Here is a 12193-nt window from a genome sequence, read left to right on the forward strand (position 1 = left end):
CTGTGGTAAGGGCGACAGTGGTCACTATGGCCTGGCCTGCCAGCTTGGAAGTAGCCAATGGGTAGCCAGTAGGTGCCTGCTAAACTATAAAACCTGGCCCTGGCCGGTTTGCTCAGTAGTAGGGCGTCAGCCCAGTATGTGGATGTCCTGGGTTCAATTCCTGGTCAGGGAACACAAGAGAAGTGCTCATCTGCTTTTCTACCCTCCCCCTCTGGCTTCTCTCTCTCTCTTATCCTCCCCTCCTGCGGCCATGGCTCAATTAAGAGTGAGTTGGCCCCAGGTGCTGAGGATGGCTCCTTAGCCTCCGCCTCACGTGCTAAAAGAATGGCTCCCGTTGCAACAGAGCAAGAGTCCCAGATGGGCAGAGCATCGCCCCCTAGAGGGCTTGCCGGGTAGGTCCCGGTTGGGGCACATGGGAGCCTCTCTCTTGTCTACCCTCCTCTCACTAAAATAATAATATAATTTAAAACAAAAAAAACGATAAAACCTAGTGGACACCTTCTTTCATGCAACTGGCACCTACAGAGGCAGGCCTGAGGGAAGCCAATGCTAGCCATAAAGTGTGGCGACGGCAACAGCAGCCCGGCCCCATACACAGCTCACTCCCACTCACCAGAATGAGGTTAAATCGGTCGCTTGCCAGAGCAGACGGATCCGAGCTGTGAATCTGAACCTTCTTCCTCTGCATGCAGCTCACTCGCAGCTCATGGGCTAAACTGCGGAGGGAAAGAGAGGGGCACAGAGCACAGGGCACCGTACCTAGGTAACCACAAGGGAGAGTCGGGTTTTGCACTGCTTCATACCCTGAAGACCATCTCCCCTAGTTGGCCCTCTACATATTATTTCACAACGATGAAAATGAGCAAGATCCCAAATAAATTCAATTTTAGAACTCTTAGGAAAACTCACGCAAAGAAATGGGCTGCCCATTTGTAGGGTCAAAGCAAGTCAGAATTTAGTGGAATCTGTTTCTGGATCATTTAGAACAACTCTTTCTTTCTCTTGAGAGCAAAGAGAAGGTGCTGAGGAAGGAGCCGTGCCCAAGGACACACAGCTACCGAGGACGGCCGTCCCGACTGCCCCTGCACCTCTCGCCGTGCCCAGGGACGCACAGCCACCGAGGACGGCCCGGGCCCGCGCCGTCCCGACTGCCCCTGTGCCTCTCGCCGTGCGGCCCGGGCCCGCGCCGTCCCGACCGCCCCTGCGCCTCTCGCCGTGCCCAGGGACGCACAGCCACCGAGGACGGCCCGGGCCCGCGCCGTCCCGACTGCCCCTGTGCCTCTCGCCGTGTGGCCCGGGCCCGCGCCGTCCTGACCGCCCCTGCGCCTCTCGCCGTGCCCAGGGATGCACAGCCACCGAGGACGGCCCGGGCCTGCGCCGTCCCGACTGCCCCTGCGCCTCTCGCCGTGCCCAGGGATGCACAGCCACCGAGGACGGCCCGGGCCTGCGCCGTCCCGACCGCCCCCGCGCCTCTCGCCGTGCCCAGGGACGCACAGCTACCGAGGACGGCCCGGGCCTGCGCCGTCCCGACTGCCCCTGTGCCTCTCCACACCGCGAACCCTCCCCCCAAAGACAAAGCGTGTTCTAGGGTGAAAAACACATTTTTTTTTTTTTTTTTTTTTTTTTTTTTTTTCATTTTTCTGAAGCTGGAAACGGGGAGAGACAGTCAGACAGACTCCCGCATGCGCCCGACCGGGATCCACCCGGCACGCCCACCAGGGGCGACGCTCTGCCCACCAGGGGGCGATGCTCTGCCCATCCTGGGCGTCGCCATGTTGCGACCAGAGCCACTCTAGCGCCTGAGGCAGAGGCCACAGAGCCATCCCCAGCGCCCGGGCCATTTTTGCTCCAATGGAGCCTTGGCTGCGGGAGGGGAAGAGAGAGACAGAGAGGAAAGCGCGGCGGAGGGGTGGAGAAGCAAATGGGCGCTTCTCCTGTGTGCCCTGGCCGGGAATCGAACCCGGGTCCTCCGCACGCTAGGCCGACGCTCTACCGCTGAGCCAACCGGCCAGGGCCGAAAAACACATTTTTTTAATTCGACCTTGGGGAATTAAATTTAATTCAACTCTTTTAGGGAAATAAAGAGGAGGCATATTCCCACCTGCCCTGGCTCGTACCTATGCGTGGCTGGCCTACACGGAAGGTGGCCCCGCTTCGAGAGGAGAGAGCTGTGTCCTCTATAAGCCACCAAACTCATGCTATCTCCTCACCTGCCCGTACACAGCGGGGCGGCAGGACACAGGGGACTGGAGCTCAGGTGCCAGGAGTGAGAAAGACCCCGTCCTTTCTAGCTTTACCTTCATCTCACAGATAAGGTAACCTATCTCACAGGCTTGCAGTTAGAATTAGATCAGAAATGACAAATATTTAGAAGAAGTTTAGGACACATGCATCTATTTAATGTTCCTTTTCTGGTAACAACTTACTAGGTGAGGAGATGAGAGGCAAAAATCTCACAGGAATGAAGTTATAAGACCTATCACTCAACTAAACATAATTTATGAGTAAGAGAGAAAACATCCTGAGAAATTCCTGCCCAATTTCCCTGCCTGAATCCCTTCCCCTCTGTCCCTGGCCGCCCACAGGGTCTCCCCCTTGCTCTTGAAGGACAGTGACTTGCTCAGGGCTGGCTCCAGCAGCAGAAGAAGGCTGTGAGCTGGAGCCCCTCAATTGTAAAGACTCCGCACAGAGCAGCTGTCTGGTCTCCTGACTGTATTCTTGGACAATGGAAATAGAAAACAGAAAAACAATACTCATGAAGAATAGACAACAACAAGGCAGTGACTTACCGGCAATAACTGGAGACATTGAGGAAACCCAGCTTGCTTTTTTGTAGCAAGGAAGATGCATTAGATCCCATCCTGGTTATTTTCTAAATTAAAAAAAAAAAAAAAGATAGGTTCACTGAAGTTTTATGTTATAAAATATCAGAAATTATTTTTAGTTCCATAGGATGCAATAAAGAAAGAGGTACTAAGTTGGCCGAAACGGTCTCCCTATACATCCGACGGTCTCCTTGGCTGGTCTCCTCTCCTTGGCATGAGGAAAGCGCACCACAAGGAAGAATGTGTGAGCTGGAAGGTCTGTGACACGCCTCTGTCCAAGCCCCCAATCAAATCACACCCGGGGGGGGGGGGGGGCAGCCACCACGCAAGTGCATGCGGGAATGGCCCGGACACTCACGTCTGCGTTGTATTTTCTATTCGCCCTGTGGTGACCCTGGGCCTGATTTTCTACCCTGTTGCCCCCATAACTGTCAAAATGTCCTGGCAACTACTCCCCAGAAGGGAGACAAGAAACCCTATATCCAAACCACCTACCCTGGTTTTCTATTTAAAAGTTTCTGGAACTGCATTATCATGCTGCTTTTCAGGAGTCCCCCAGGGAAAGACAAAATGTTAGAATTCCTTAGGAGACTTTGCACACAGGGAAAGTGCAGTGGGAGAGAGCGCTTGCTTGTTCTCATCACCTCCGTCAGGCTCCTCTCAGGGAAGACTCGGCACCGCGCTCCCGAAAGCGCCCGAAGCTGAGAGTTACAGGCGCTTCCGGCAGTGGACAGAGGCTGGCAGGCGCGCAGAGACGGGGTGGCCAGGAGCGCGGAGCCCACCTTTTTCTGCTTGTCGTCCTCCTCTAGCAGCTGCAGCCTCCTGTGCTCCACCTCCTTCTGCTGGATGCTCTCCTTCGTGAGGGGGTTGCAGTTGTTATGTCCAGGGAGCAAGCGGAAGTAACGATTCTTTTCAGGGTCAAAGTAATACCCTGGTAGCTCTTCCGTCAAAAGAAATAAAATCCAACTTAAAACACTGTGACCTCAACACCTGGAAAGGAACCCAGTGGCCTGTCCACCACCCCTCACAGTCACCTGTTTTTTTCTAAGGGGCAGGAGGTGGGTTAACACTGTCCGCACCATCCTGGGCCCAGTTCAGTCCTGGGAGGAGCTGTCTGCCTCAGTATCACAGTTCTCGACGTACCCAGCTCCTCCCTTCAGTGTTTCAGTTTGCTCCCAGAATCCCCTCTAAGCCTGGAATGAGCTGGCGACACACGTGGAGAACACCCCCACGCAAGAGCAGACAGACCAGACAGAACCAGGTGACGAGGCAGAACTAGGCTTCCGCTTTCCCTGTGGGCAGGACCCGAGGAGTCCTACCCAGCTGGCTGCCTTACCTGGCACAGAGCTCCCAGCTGTGCTGGACGAGGTCGATGGGACCTGCTCATCATCGCGGCTGGCATCCTGTGCGCTTTGCTCTGCCCCTGTGTTACACCTGCCGACACACAGTCAAGGTAACTTGCAGTGAAGAGCTTGAGACCCAGGCATTCTCTGGCCATGGCGTCCTGGCAGGGAGCAGGTCAGTTCCACGGCCTTCGCCCGACCCTCTGCTGATCACCCGGGGAGCGCTAACCCTGCTTTTCCTTAGAAGTAGTTCACCTACTGCAAACACACTAAGGTCAGGGCAAGGTTTTGTTTCTCCTCTTTAAGAGAATGCGTATCTTCCCCCCCCCCCCCCGCCCCTTTCTCTCTCTCTATCTCTAAAAAACCCTGGCTGAACACCTCGGTTGGTTGGAATTTCATCCCATCACGAAGGCTGCCGGTTCAGGGCACATACAAGAGCAGCTTGATGTTCCTGTCTCTCTCTCACTCTCTCTCTCAAAAAAAGGAGGATGCACGTTACAGTAATTTCCTTTTCTTATCTCCTTACTTGAGCATTTCGTGAGGTCTCCTGGAATTTTCCAGATGAAAAGGAGAACAGAAATCCTTGCCAATAAGAATTCTACCAGCTGGGTTCATTGGTCAGCAGTTACGAGGCCAGGTGAATTTCCTTCTTTACTGGATTCGGCAGTACAGAGAGTCTAAACTGTACTTGGCTATCCGACCGCACAGATGGAGAAATGGGGGTTCAGGGCATAGAGGTGATTTCCTCAGTGATACTGGGACACAGTCATGGTTTAAACACTCGTTTTGCAAAGCTCACAGGTGGCTCCTATGGCAAGTATAGGCTGGAGGATATAATGATACAGCAAAAGACCTAATTTTAGAATCCAGACAAAATCCTCTCTGAAATCAAGAACTTCCCTCTTCTCCTCATTACCAAAAGGAGTACAAATTGCAAAACTCGGCTGAAGGAAATTAAAACTTTCTTCTTGTCTGTAAATACTAACTATGCATGGTATCAGGTGAAATTTATTCTCCCTTTTTATGGCCCAGAGCTTCCTGAGGCAGCTCATCTGGGATCAGCAGCAGGAAGAAGGAAGGATTCAGTGTCACGACAAATGTCTACGTTTCTGGTCCAAAGGACTGCTAGTCCAAGAACTGCTGTTCCATTCTTTCCAAACGGAGCCCAGAAGGTGGCCGTGCAGTGTGTTTCCACACAGTTCCGCCAAAGCTGAGCTGAGACTTCCTGCACAGACATTTTACTACATGGTGTGCTCTTGTGAGAAGGCCTGGGGCCCAGAAAGTATCCATGGTTCTCCTTTGAAAACATACAAACACTGGGCACTGTCCTGATCTTTCTACAATATGGGTCAAGTCTGGAACTTTGGCTACGAGTAATATTTTATTCTGCACATAATGAGGCCTACCATGTATACAGGGCCTACTCAGAACCAGGTAGCCCATTAGGGGCTTTATATACATTATTGAGAACTTCACAAGAGGAGTACAGTACAAGTAATTCCGAGTGATTAAGTAATAGGAAAAAGCGGAGTGTCAAACTGACATCTTAATTCCAAAGCCCTTGTTCCTTCCACCACAATTTGATGCTATTTGTTAGTTTGGGTTAATCTATTCCAGAGAAGCATCTTGGCATTTGACATCTTCTGACCCTATAACTAGAAATCTGTCCATTTTTGCCTGAGCTGTGGTGGCGCAGTGGATAAAGCGTCAACCTGGACTGCTGAGGTCACTGGTTCGAAATCCTGGGCTTGCCTGGTCAAGGCAACATACAAGAAGTAACTACTGCGAGTTGATGCTTCCCGTTCCCCTCCCCTTCTCGCTCTTTCTCCCTCTCAAAGCCATAAATAAAATTTAAAAAGAAAAAAAAGAGCCCTGGCCAGTTGGCTCAGTGGTAGAGCATTGGCCTGGTGTGCAGGAGTCCTGGGTTCAATTCCCGGCCAGGGCACACAGGAGAGGCGTCCATCTGCTTCTCCACCCCTCCCCCTCTCCTTCCTCTCTGTCTCTCTCTTCCCCTCCCGCAGCCAAGGCTCCATGGGAGCAAAGTTGGCCCGGGTGCTGGGGTGGCTCAATGGCCTCTGCCTCAGGCGCTAGAATGGCTCTGATTGCGGCAGAGCAACGCCCCCTGGTGGGCGTGCCGGGTGGATCCCAGTCAGGCGCATGCGGGAGTCTACCTGACTGCCTCCCCGTTTCCAACTTCAGAAAAAATACCAAAAATAAATAAAGAAAGAAAGAAAGAAAGAAAGAAAGAAAGAAAAAGAAAAACAAGAAGAAATCTGTGCATTTTAAAAGGAGGTCTGGAGCCTGACCAGGCAGTGGCGCAGTGGATAGAGCATCGGACTGGAATGCAGAGGACCCAGGTTCGAGACCCCGAGGCCCCCAGCTTGAGTATGGACTCGTCTGGTCTGAGCAAGGCTCACCAGCTTGGGCCCAAGGTCACTGGCTCGAGCAAGGGGTTACTCAGTCTGCTGAAGGCCCATGGTCAAGGCACATATGAGAAAGCAATCAATGAACAACTAAGGTGTCACAACAAAAAACTAATAATTGATGCTTCTCATCTCTCTCCGTTCCTGTCTGTACCTATCTATCCCTCTTTCTGACTCTGTAAAAAAAAAACAAAAAAAAAACAGGCCCTGGCCGGTTGGCTCGGTGGTAGAGCGTCGGCCTGGGTGCAGAAGTCCCGGGTTCAATTCCCAGCCAGGGCACACAGGAGAAGTGCCCATCTGCTTCTCCGCCCTTCCCCATCTCCTTCCTCTCTGTCTCTCTCTTCCCCTCCCGCAGCCGAGGCTCCATTGGAGCAAAGATGGCCCGGGCGCTGGGGATGGCTCCTTGGCCTCTGCCCCAGGCGCTGGAGTGGCTCTGGTAGCAAGGGAGCGACGCCCTGAATGGGCAGAGCATCGCCCCCTGGTGGGCGTGCCGGGTGGATCCCGGTCGGGCGCATGCGGGAGTCTGTCTGACTGTCTCCCCCCCCCCCCCCCCCCCCCGTTTCCGGCTTCAGAAGGGTACAAAAACAAAAACAAAATAACAACAACAATAAGAGGTCTGGAGTATGGAAGTTTTGGAATTGACATGTAGGTCTCCTTTGGTGAGGAGGGGGCCGTGCAGACTTCTTATGGCCGGAGTCCTGTCGGTAGACCTGCACTGTGGGGAGGCCTCCTCTCCTGGCATGAGGTGATGGGGGGCTGGGGGAACCTTGTCCTCAGTCTACATTATTTGTATTTCCTACATGCAGAAAAATAAGTAGAGTGTGGAAAATGTTTATAGGAGGGTTTCCACTAAGATTGACTAGGCTTTATTTTTTAAGCTGAGTAGTAGGTACATGGCATTCACTGTATATTCTTTATACCATTTTGTGTTCTTAAATGCTGTATTATCTATTTTGCTTCTCTCAGGGCTTAGACTGAATGAATGAAATTACATTTCCAGAAAGCTATTTTCAATGGATGGAAAGAAAAAGACAAGAAGAGAGAGAGGGAGCCTAACCAGAAGGTGGTGCAGTGGATAGAGTGTTGGACTGGGATGCAGAGAACCCAGGTTCAAAACCCCAAGGTCACCAGCTTGAGTGGTCTCATCTGGCTTGAGCGTGGGCTCACCAGCTTGAGTGCGGGGTCGCTGCTTGAGCATTGGATCACAGATATGACCCAAAGGTCACTGGCTTGAAGCCCAAGGTCGCTGGCTTGAGTCCAAGATCACTGGCTTGAGAAAGGGTCATTCGCTCTGCTATAGCCCCCTGGTCAAGGCACATATGAGAAAGCAATCAATGAACAACTAAGGAGACTAAGGAGCTGCAATGAAGAATTGATGCTTCTCATCTCTCTCCCTTCCTGACTGTCCCTATCTGTCCCTCTCTGACTCTGTCTCCAAAAAAAAAGAAAAAGAGAGAGAGAGTCTATAAAATGGAGAAACAACTTTCCTCGTTGTATCAGATGGTCTCCTATGCCTATGGCGAAGGCTCTGACCAGATGTCATGGTCACACTGAAGAGAAAGAGTGTGGCCATCTCTCCTCACTAATCAAAGTGTGTCAGGCAAGCTGACCTGCCAGAGCAATATCCTCGGGGAGATCCTCGTTGGGCCCCACCTCAGACCCTGCATTTTGACAGGACCCCAGAGGTGCATGTGCTAGACAATACTAGAGCGGTGCTGGGCACAGCACTTGCCTCTCGTTAGAACCGCGTTGTCTGAACCCGGGGTTCTGCCATTGGCTCCTTCTTCCATGTCTTCTACTTTTCCAGCTGCTTTTATGCATTTCTGCTCCTATGTGAGAAAAGAAAATGACATACAGATGTGTGTGCATGCACTTTGCTCTCCTGTTCGCTTCTTGAGAGCTCCTTCAGGCTCAGAACTGGGCCCAACCGAGCTGTCATCAGAGCTGCCATACGAAACCTCATCTGAAAAGGGCTGCCCTCCAGGTGGAGACTCTGATAAAATCCAGTGTGTCCAAAGCCACTTCTCTGGCTGCAGCAGACACCTCACCTCACAGTCAACATCTGGCCTGCAACCTGCTACCGTCCATTCCCTGGGTCACTGTGTGAGGAGTTTACATTTTTACAATTACTTTAAGACAACATTTGGAGCCTGACATGAGACTTCTCTTAGGTTATTCTTTCTTTTCCCTACCAGATAACACCAAAACACCTAATTTTTCTTTAAATCTACACACATCCTATTTGCAGAGAATAGTTAATAGTGAACACTTTCTTCTAGTGTTAGTATATATATATATATTTTTAGATTTTATTGATCCATTTTACAGAGGAGAGAGAGAGATAGAGAGAGAAGGGGGGGGGCAGGAAGCATCAACTCCCATATCTGTCCTGAACAAGCAAGGCCAGGGATTCGAACTGGCAACCTCAGCGTTCCAGGTTGACGCTTTACCCACTGTGCCACCACAGGTCAAGCTTTATGACTTCTCAATATGCTTTCTAAAGAGCGTTTTAGCATCTGAAGTTCACTAGCTGTTAAAGGGAAGGATGTGCACATGAAAAGAACTTAACGGCACTGATATTGCCATAACTATTACAAGTGGCTCCTCCCCTTTTTCTTTTTTGGGGAAAGTGAGACAGACAGGAAGGGAGAGTGAGAATGAGAAGCATCAACTCATAGTTAGTTGCTTTCACTTTAGCTGTGCATTAAGCTTCCCGTACATGCCTTGACCAGGGCTAAACCAGTGTCCCCTTGCTCAAGCCAGTGGCCTTGAGCTTTTCATGCCACCAGCCCTTTGGGCTCAAGCTAGCAAGTTTTGGGATCATGTGGACAATCCGCCATTGAAGCCAGTGACCCCATACTGATGGGCCCGGGCTCACAGCCAGTGACCTCTGGGTTTTGAACTTGTGACCTCAGTGTTCCAGGTAAATGCTTTATGTACTATGCCACCACCAGTCAGGCTCAAATGGCTTTTTAAAGACTTTATTTATTTTAGCGAGAGAGAGAGAGAGAGAGAGAGAGAGAGAGAGAAGGGGGGGAGGAGCAGGAAGCATCAACCCCCATATGTGCCTTGACCAGGCAAGCCCTGGGCTTTGACCAGGCAATCTCAGTATTCCGGGTCAACGCTTCATCCTCAAGTGGCTCTTTAAAATCTTATTTTATGGCCTGACCAGGAGGTGACATGGTGGATAGAGCATTGGACTGGGACACAGAGGACCCAGGTTTGAAACATCAAGGTTGCCAGCTTGAGAACGGGATCACGGGCTTGAGTGTGGGATCATACAGGTGACCCCATGGTCACAGGTTTGAGCCCAAAGGTTGCTGGCTTGAGCAAGGGGTCACTCTCTCTGGTGTAGCCCCCCACCGCCACCCCATCAAGGCACATATGAGAAAGCAGTCAATGAACAACTAAGGAGACTAAGGAGCTGCAACGAAGAATTGCTGCTTCTCATCACTCTCCCTTCCTGTCTGTCTTTATCTGTCCCCCCCTCTCTCTGTCTCTGCCACACAAAAAAAATAAAACAATCTTACGTAGCCTGAATCTATCACTTAATCATTAAAAGATCACAAGTATTCACAATGGGGGAATCCCATTAGTTCCTGTTAAGTTTCAGGCTGTCTCAATTTCTTGTGATTTTTTTTCTCCACTCTCTGGAGACATTAATGACATTCTACCGAATAATTCTTTTTTTTTTTTTTTTTGTATTTTTCTGAAGCTGGAAACGGGGAGGCAGTCAGACAGACTCCCGCATGCGCCCTACCGGGATCCACCCGGCACGCCCACCAGGGGGCGATGCTCTGCCCATCCAGGGCATCGCTCTGTTGTGACCAGAGCCACTCTAGTGCCTGAGGCAGAGGCCACGGAGCCATCCCCAGTGCCCGGGCCATCTTTGCTCCAATGGAGCCTTGGCTGCGCGAGGGGAAGAGAGAGACAGAGAGGAAGGAGAGGGGGAGGGGTGGAGAAGCAGACAGGCGCTTCTCCTGTGTGCCCTGGCTGGGAATCGAACCTGGGACTTCTGCACACCAGGCTGACGCTCTACCACTGAGCCAACCAGCCAGGGCCAATTTTTTTTTTTTTTTTTTTTTTTTTTTACAGAGACAGAGAGTCAGAGAGAGGGATAGATAGGGACAAACAGACAGGAATGGAGAAAGATGAGAAGCATCAATTATCAGTTTTTCATTGCGACACCTTAGTTGTTCATTGATTGCTTTCTCATATTTGCGTTGACCATGGGCCTTCAGCAGACCGAGTAACCCCTTGCTCAAGCCAGCGACCTTGGGTCCAAGCTGGTGAGCTTTTGCTCATACCAGATGAGCCCGCACTCAAGCTGGCAACCTCAGGGTCTAGAACCTGGGTCCTCCACATCCCAGTCCAACGCTCTATCCACTGCGCCGCCGCCTGGTAAGGCTTTAAATATTTTATTTATTGATTTGACAGAGGGGCACGGTGGAGTATGAAGTATCAACTCATAGTTGCTTCACTTTAACTGTACACTGCTTGCTTGTCATATGTGCCTTGACCGGGCAAGCCTGGGGTTTTGAACTGGCAACCTCAGTGTTCCAGGTCAATGTTCTCTCCACTATGCCACCTCAAGCCAGGCTGTTATTAAATACATTTTAAAATCACACTCAAATGCATAACAAAATTAGAAAAATACTTCTGGGCTGAATGCAACCAAAGAATAGATTAGAAATCTGTATTTGCCAACTTTTTTTTTTTTAGAGAGAGAGAGAGAGAGAGGGAGAGAGAAGCATTCATTCATTGTTCCACTTAACTGTACATTCATTAATCATTTCCCGTATGTGCCCTAACCAGAGATCAAACCCACAACCTTGGTATTTTGGGACAACCTTGGTATTTTGGTTAGCTCAACTGAGCTAACCAGCCAGGGCCCTCCCAGCTCCTATTTGTGAATGCAGAGTGCCTATCAGCATCAAACAGAGTACCACAAGTGCGGACCTACATTCCAGAATTCAGCATTTCTTCAACCACTTCTATGTCAACCTATGATTGTGATTTGGGGCTATTTTCGATACAAAGGAAGAAAAATTCAGTGAACATACTTAACCAAATATTTCACAAATTCTGTAATGAATTTCTCTATTTAGAATGTAAATGCAACCACGACTTTACTAAGTTTTGCAGCTCCTCAAAAGGTTCAACCCAGAAAAGGAAGTTATCATATGACCCAGAAAAACCCAGTAGAAAGGAAAATATGGCCCTGGCCAGTTGGCTCAGTGGTAGAGCGTCAGCCTGGCATGCAGGAGTCCCGGGTTCGATTACCGGCCAGGGCACACAGGAGAAGCGCCCATCTGCTTCTCCACCCCTCCCCCTCTCCTTCCTCTCTGCCTCTCTCTTCCCCTCCAGTAGCCAAGATTCCATTGGAGCAAAGGTGGCCCAGGCGCTGAGGATGGCTCTGTGGCCTCTGCCTCAGGTGCTAGAATGGCTCTGATTGCGGCAGAGCATTGCCCCCTGGTGGGCATGCCGGGTGGATCCTGGTCGGGTGCATGCGGGAGTCTGTCTGACTGCCTCCCCGTTTCCAACCTCAGAAAAATACAAAAAAAAAGGAAAAATACATGGCCATACAAATATTTTGACAGGA

General features: G+C 50.8%; 1 protein-coding gene across 4 annotated transcripts in view; it reads right to left on the minus strand.

Moving 5' to 3' along the window:
• The window catches only part of DCAF4 (DDB1 and CUL4 associated factor 4), a 34676-nt gene that overhangs the window by 17190 nt on the left and 5293 nt on the right, over positions 1–12193 (minus strand). For 2 of the 4 annotated variants that reach the window (XM_066388428.1, XM_066388427.1), the window contains exons 2-6: positions 8324–8420; positions 4162–4259; positions 3608–3765; positions 2790–2872; positions 614–716 (exon numbers count right to left, since the gene is read on the minus strand). In XM_066388428.1, the coding sequence (XP_066244525.1) occupies positions 614–716; positions 2790–2872; positions 3608–3765; positions 4162–4259; positions 8324–8412 (531 nt within the window). In that variant the 5' untranslated portion in view covers positions 8413–8420. Of the gene's footprint in view, positions 1–613; positions 717–2789; positions 2873–3607; positions 3766–4161; positions 4260–8323; positions 8421–12193 lie in introns of those variants that run through there. The other 2 variants (XM_066388430.1, XM_066388429.1) reach the window with 2 other exon arrangements.

The sequence above is a fragment of the Saccopteryx leptura genome, chromosome 6 (genome assembly GCF_036850995.1).
Source record: "Saccopteryx leptura isolate mSacLep1 chromosome 6, mSacLep1_pri_phased_curated, whole genome shotgun sequence".
Lineage (NCBI taxonomy): Eukaryota > Metazoa > Chordata > Mammalia > Chiroptera > Emballonuridae > Saccopteryx > Saccopteryx leptura.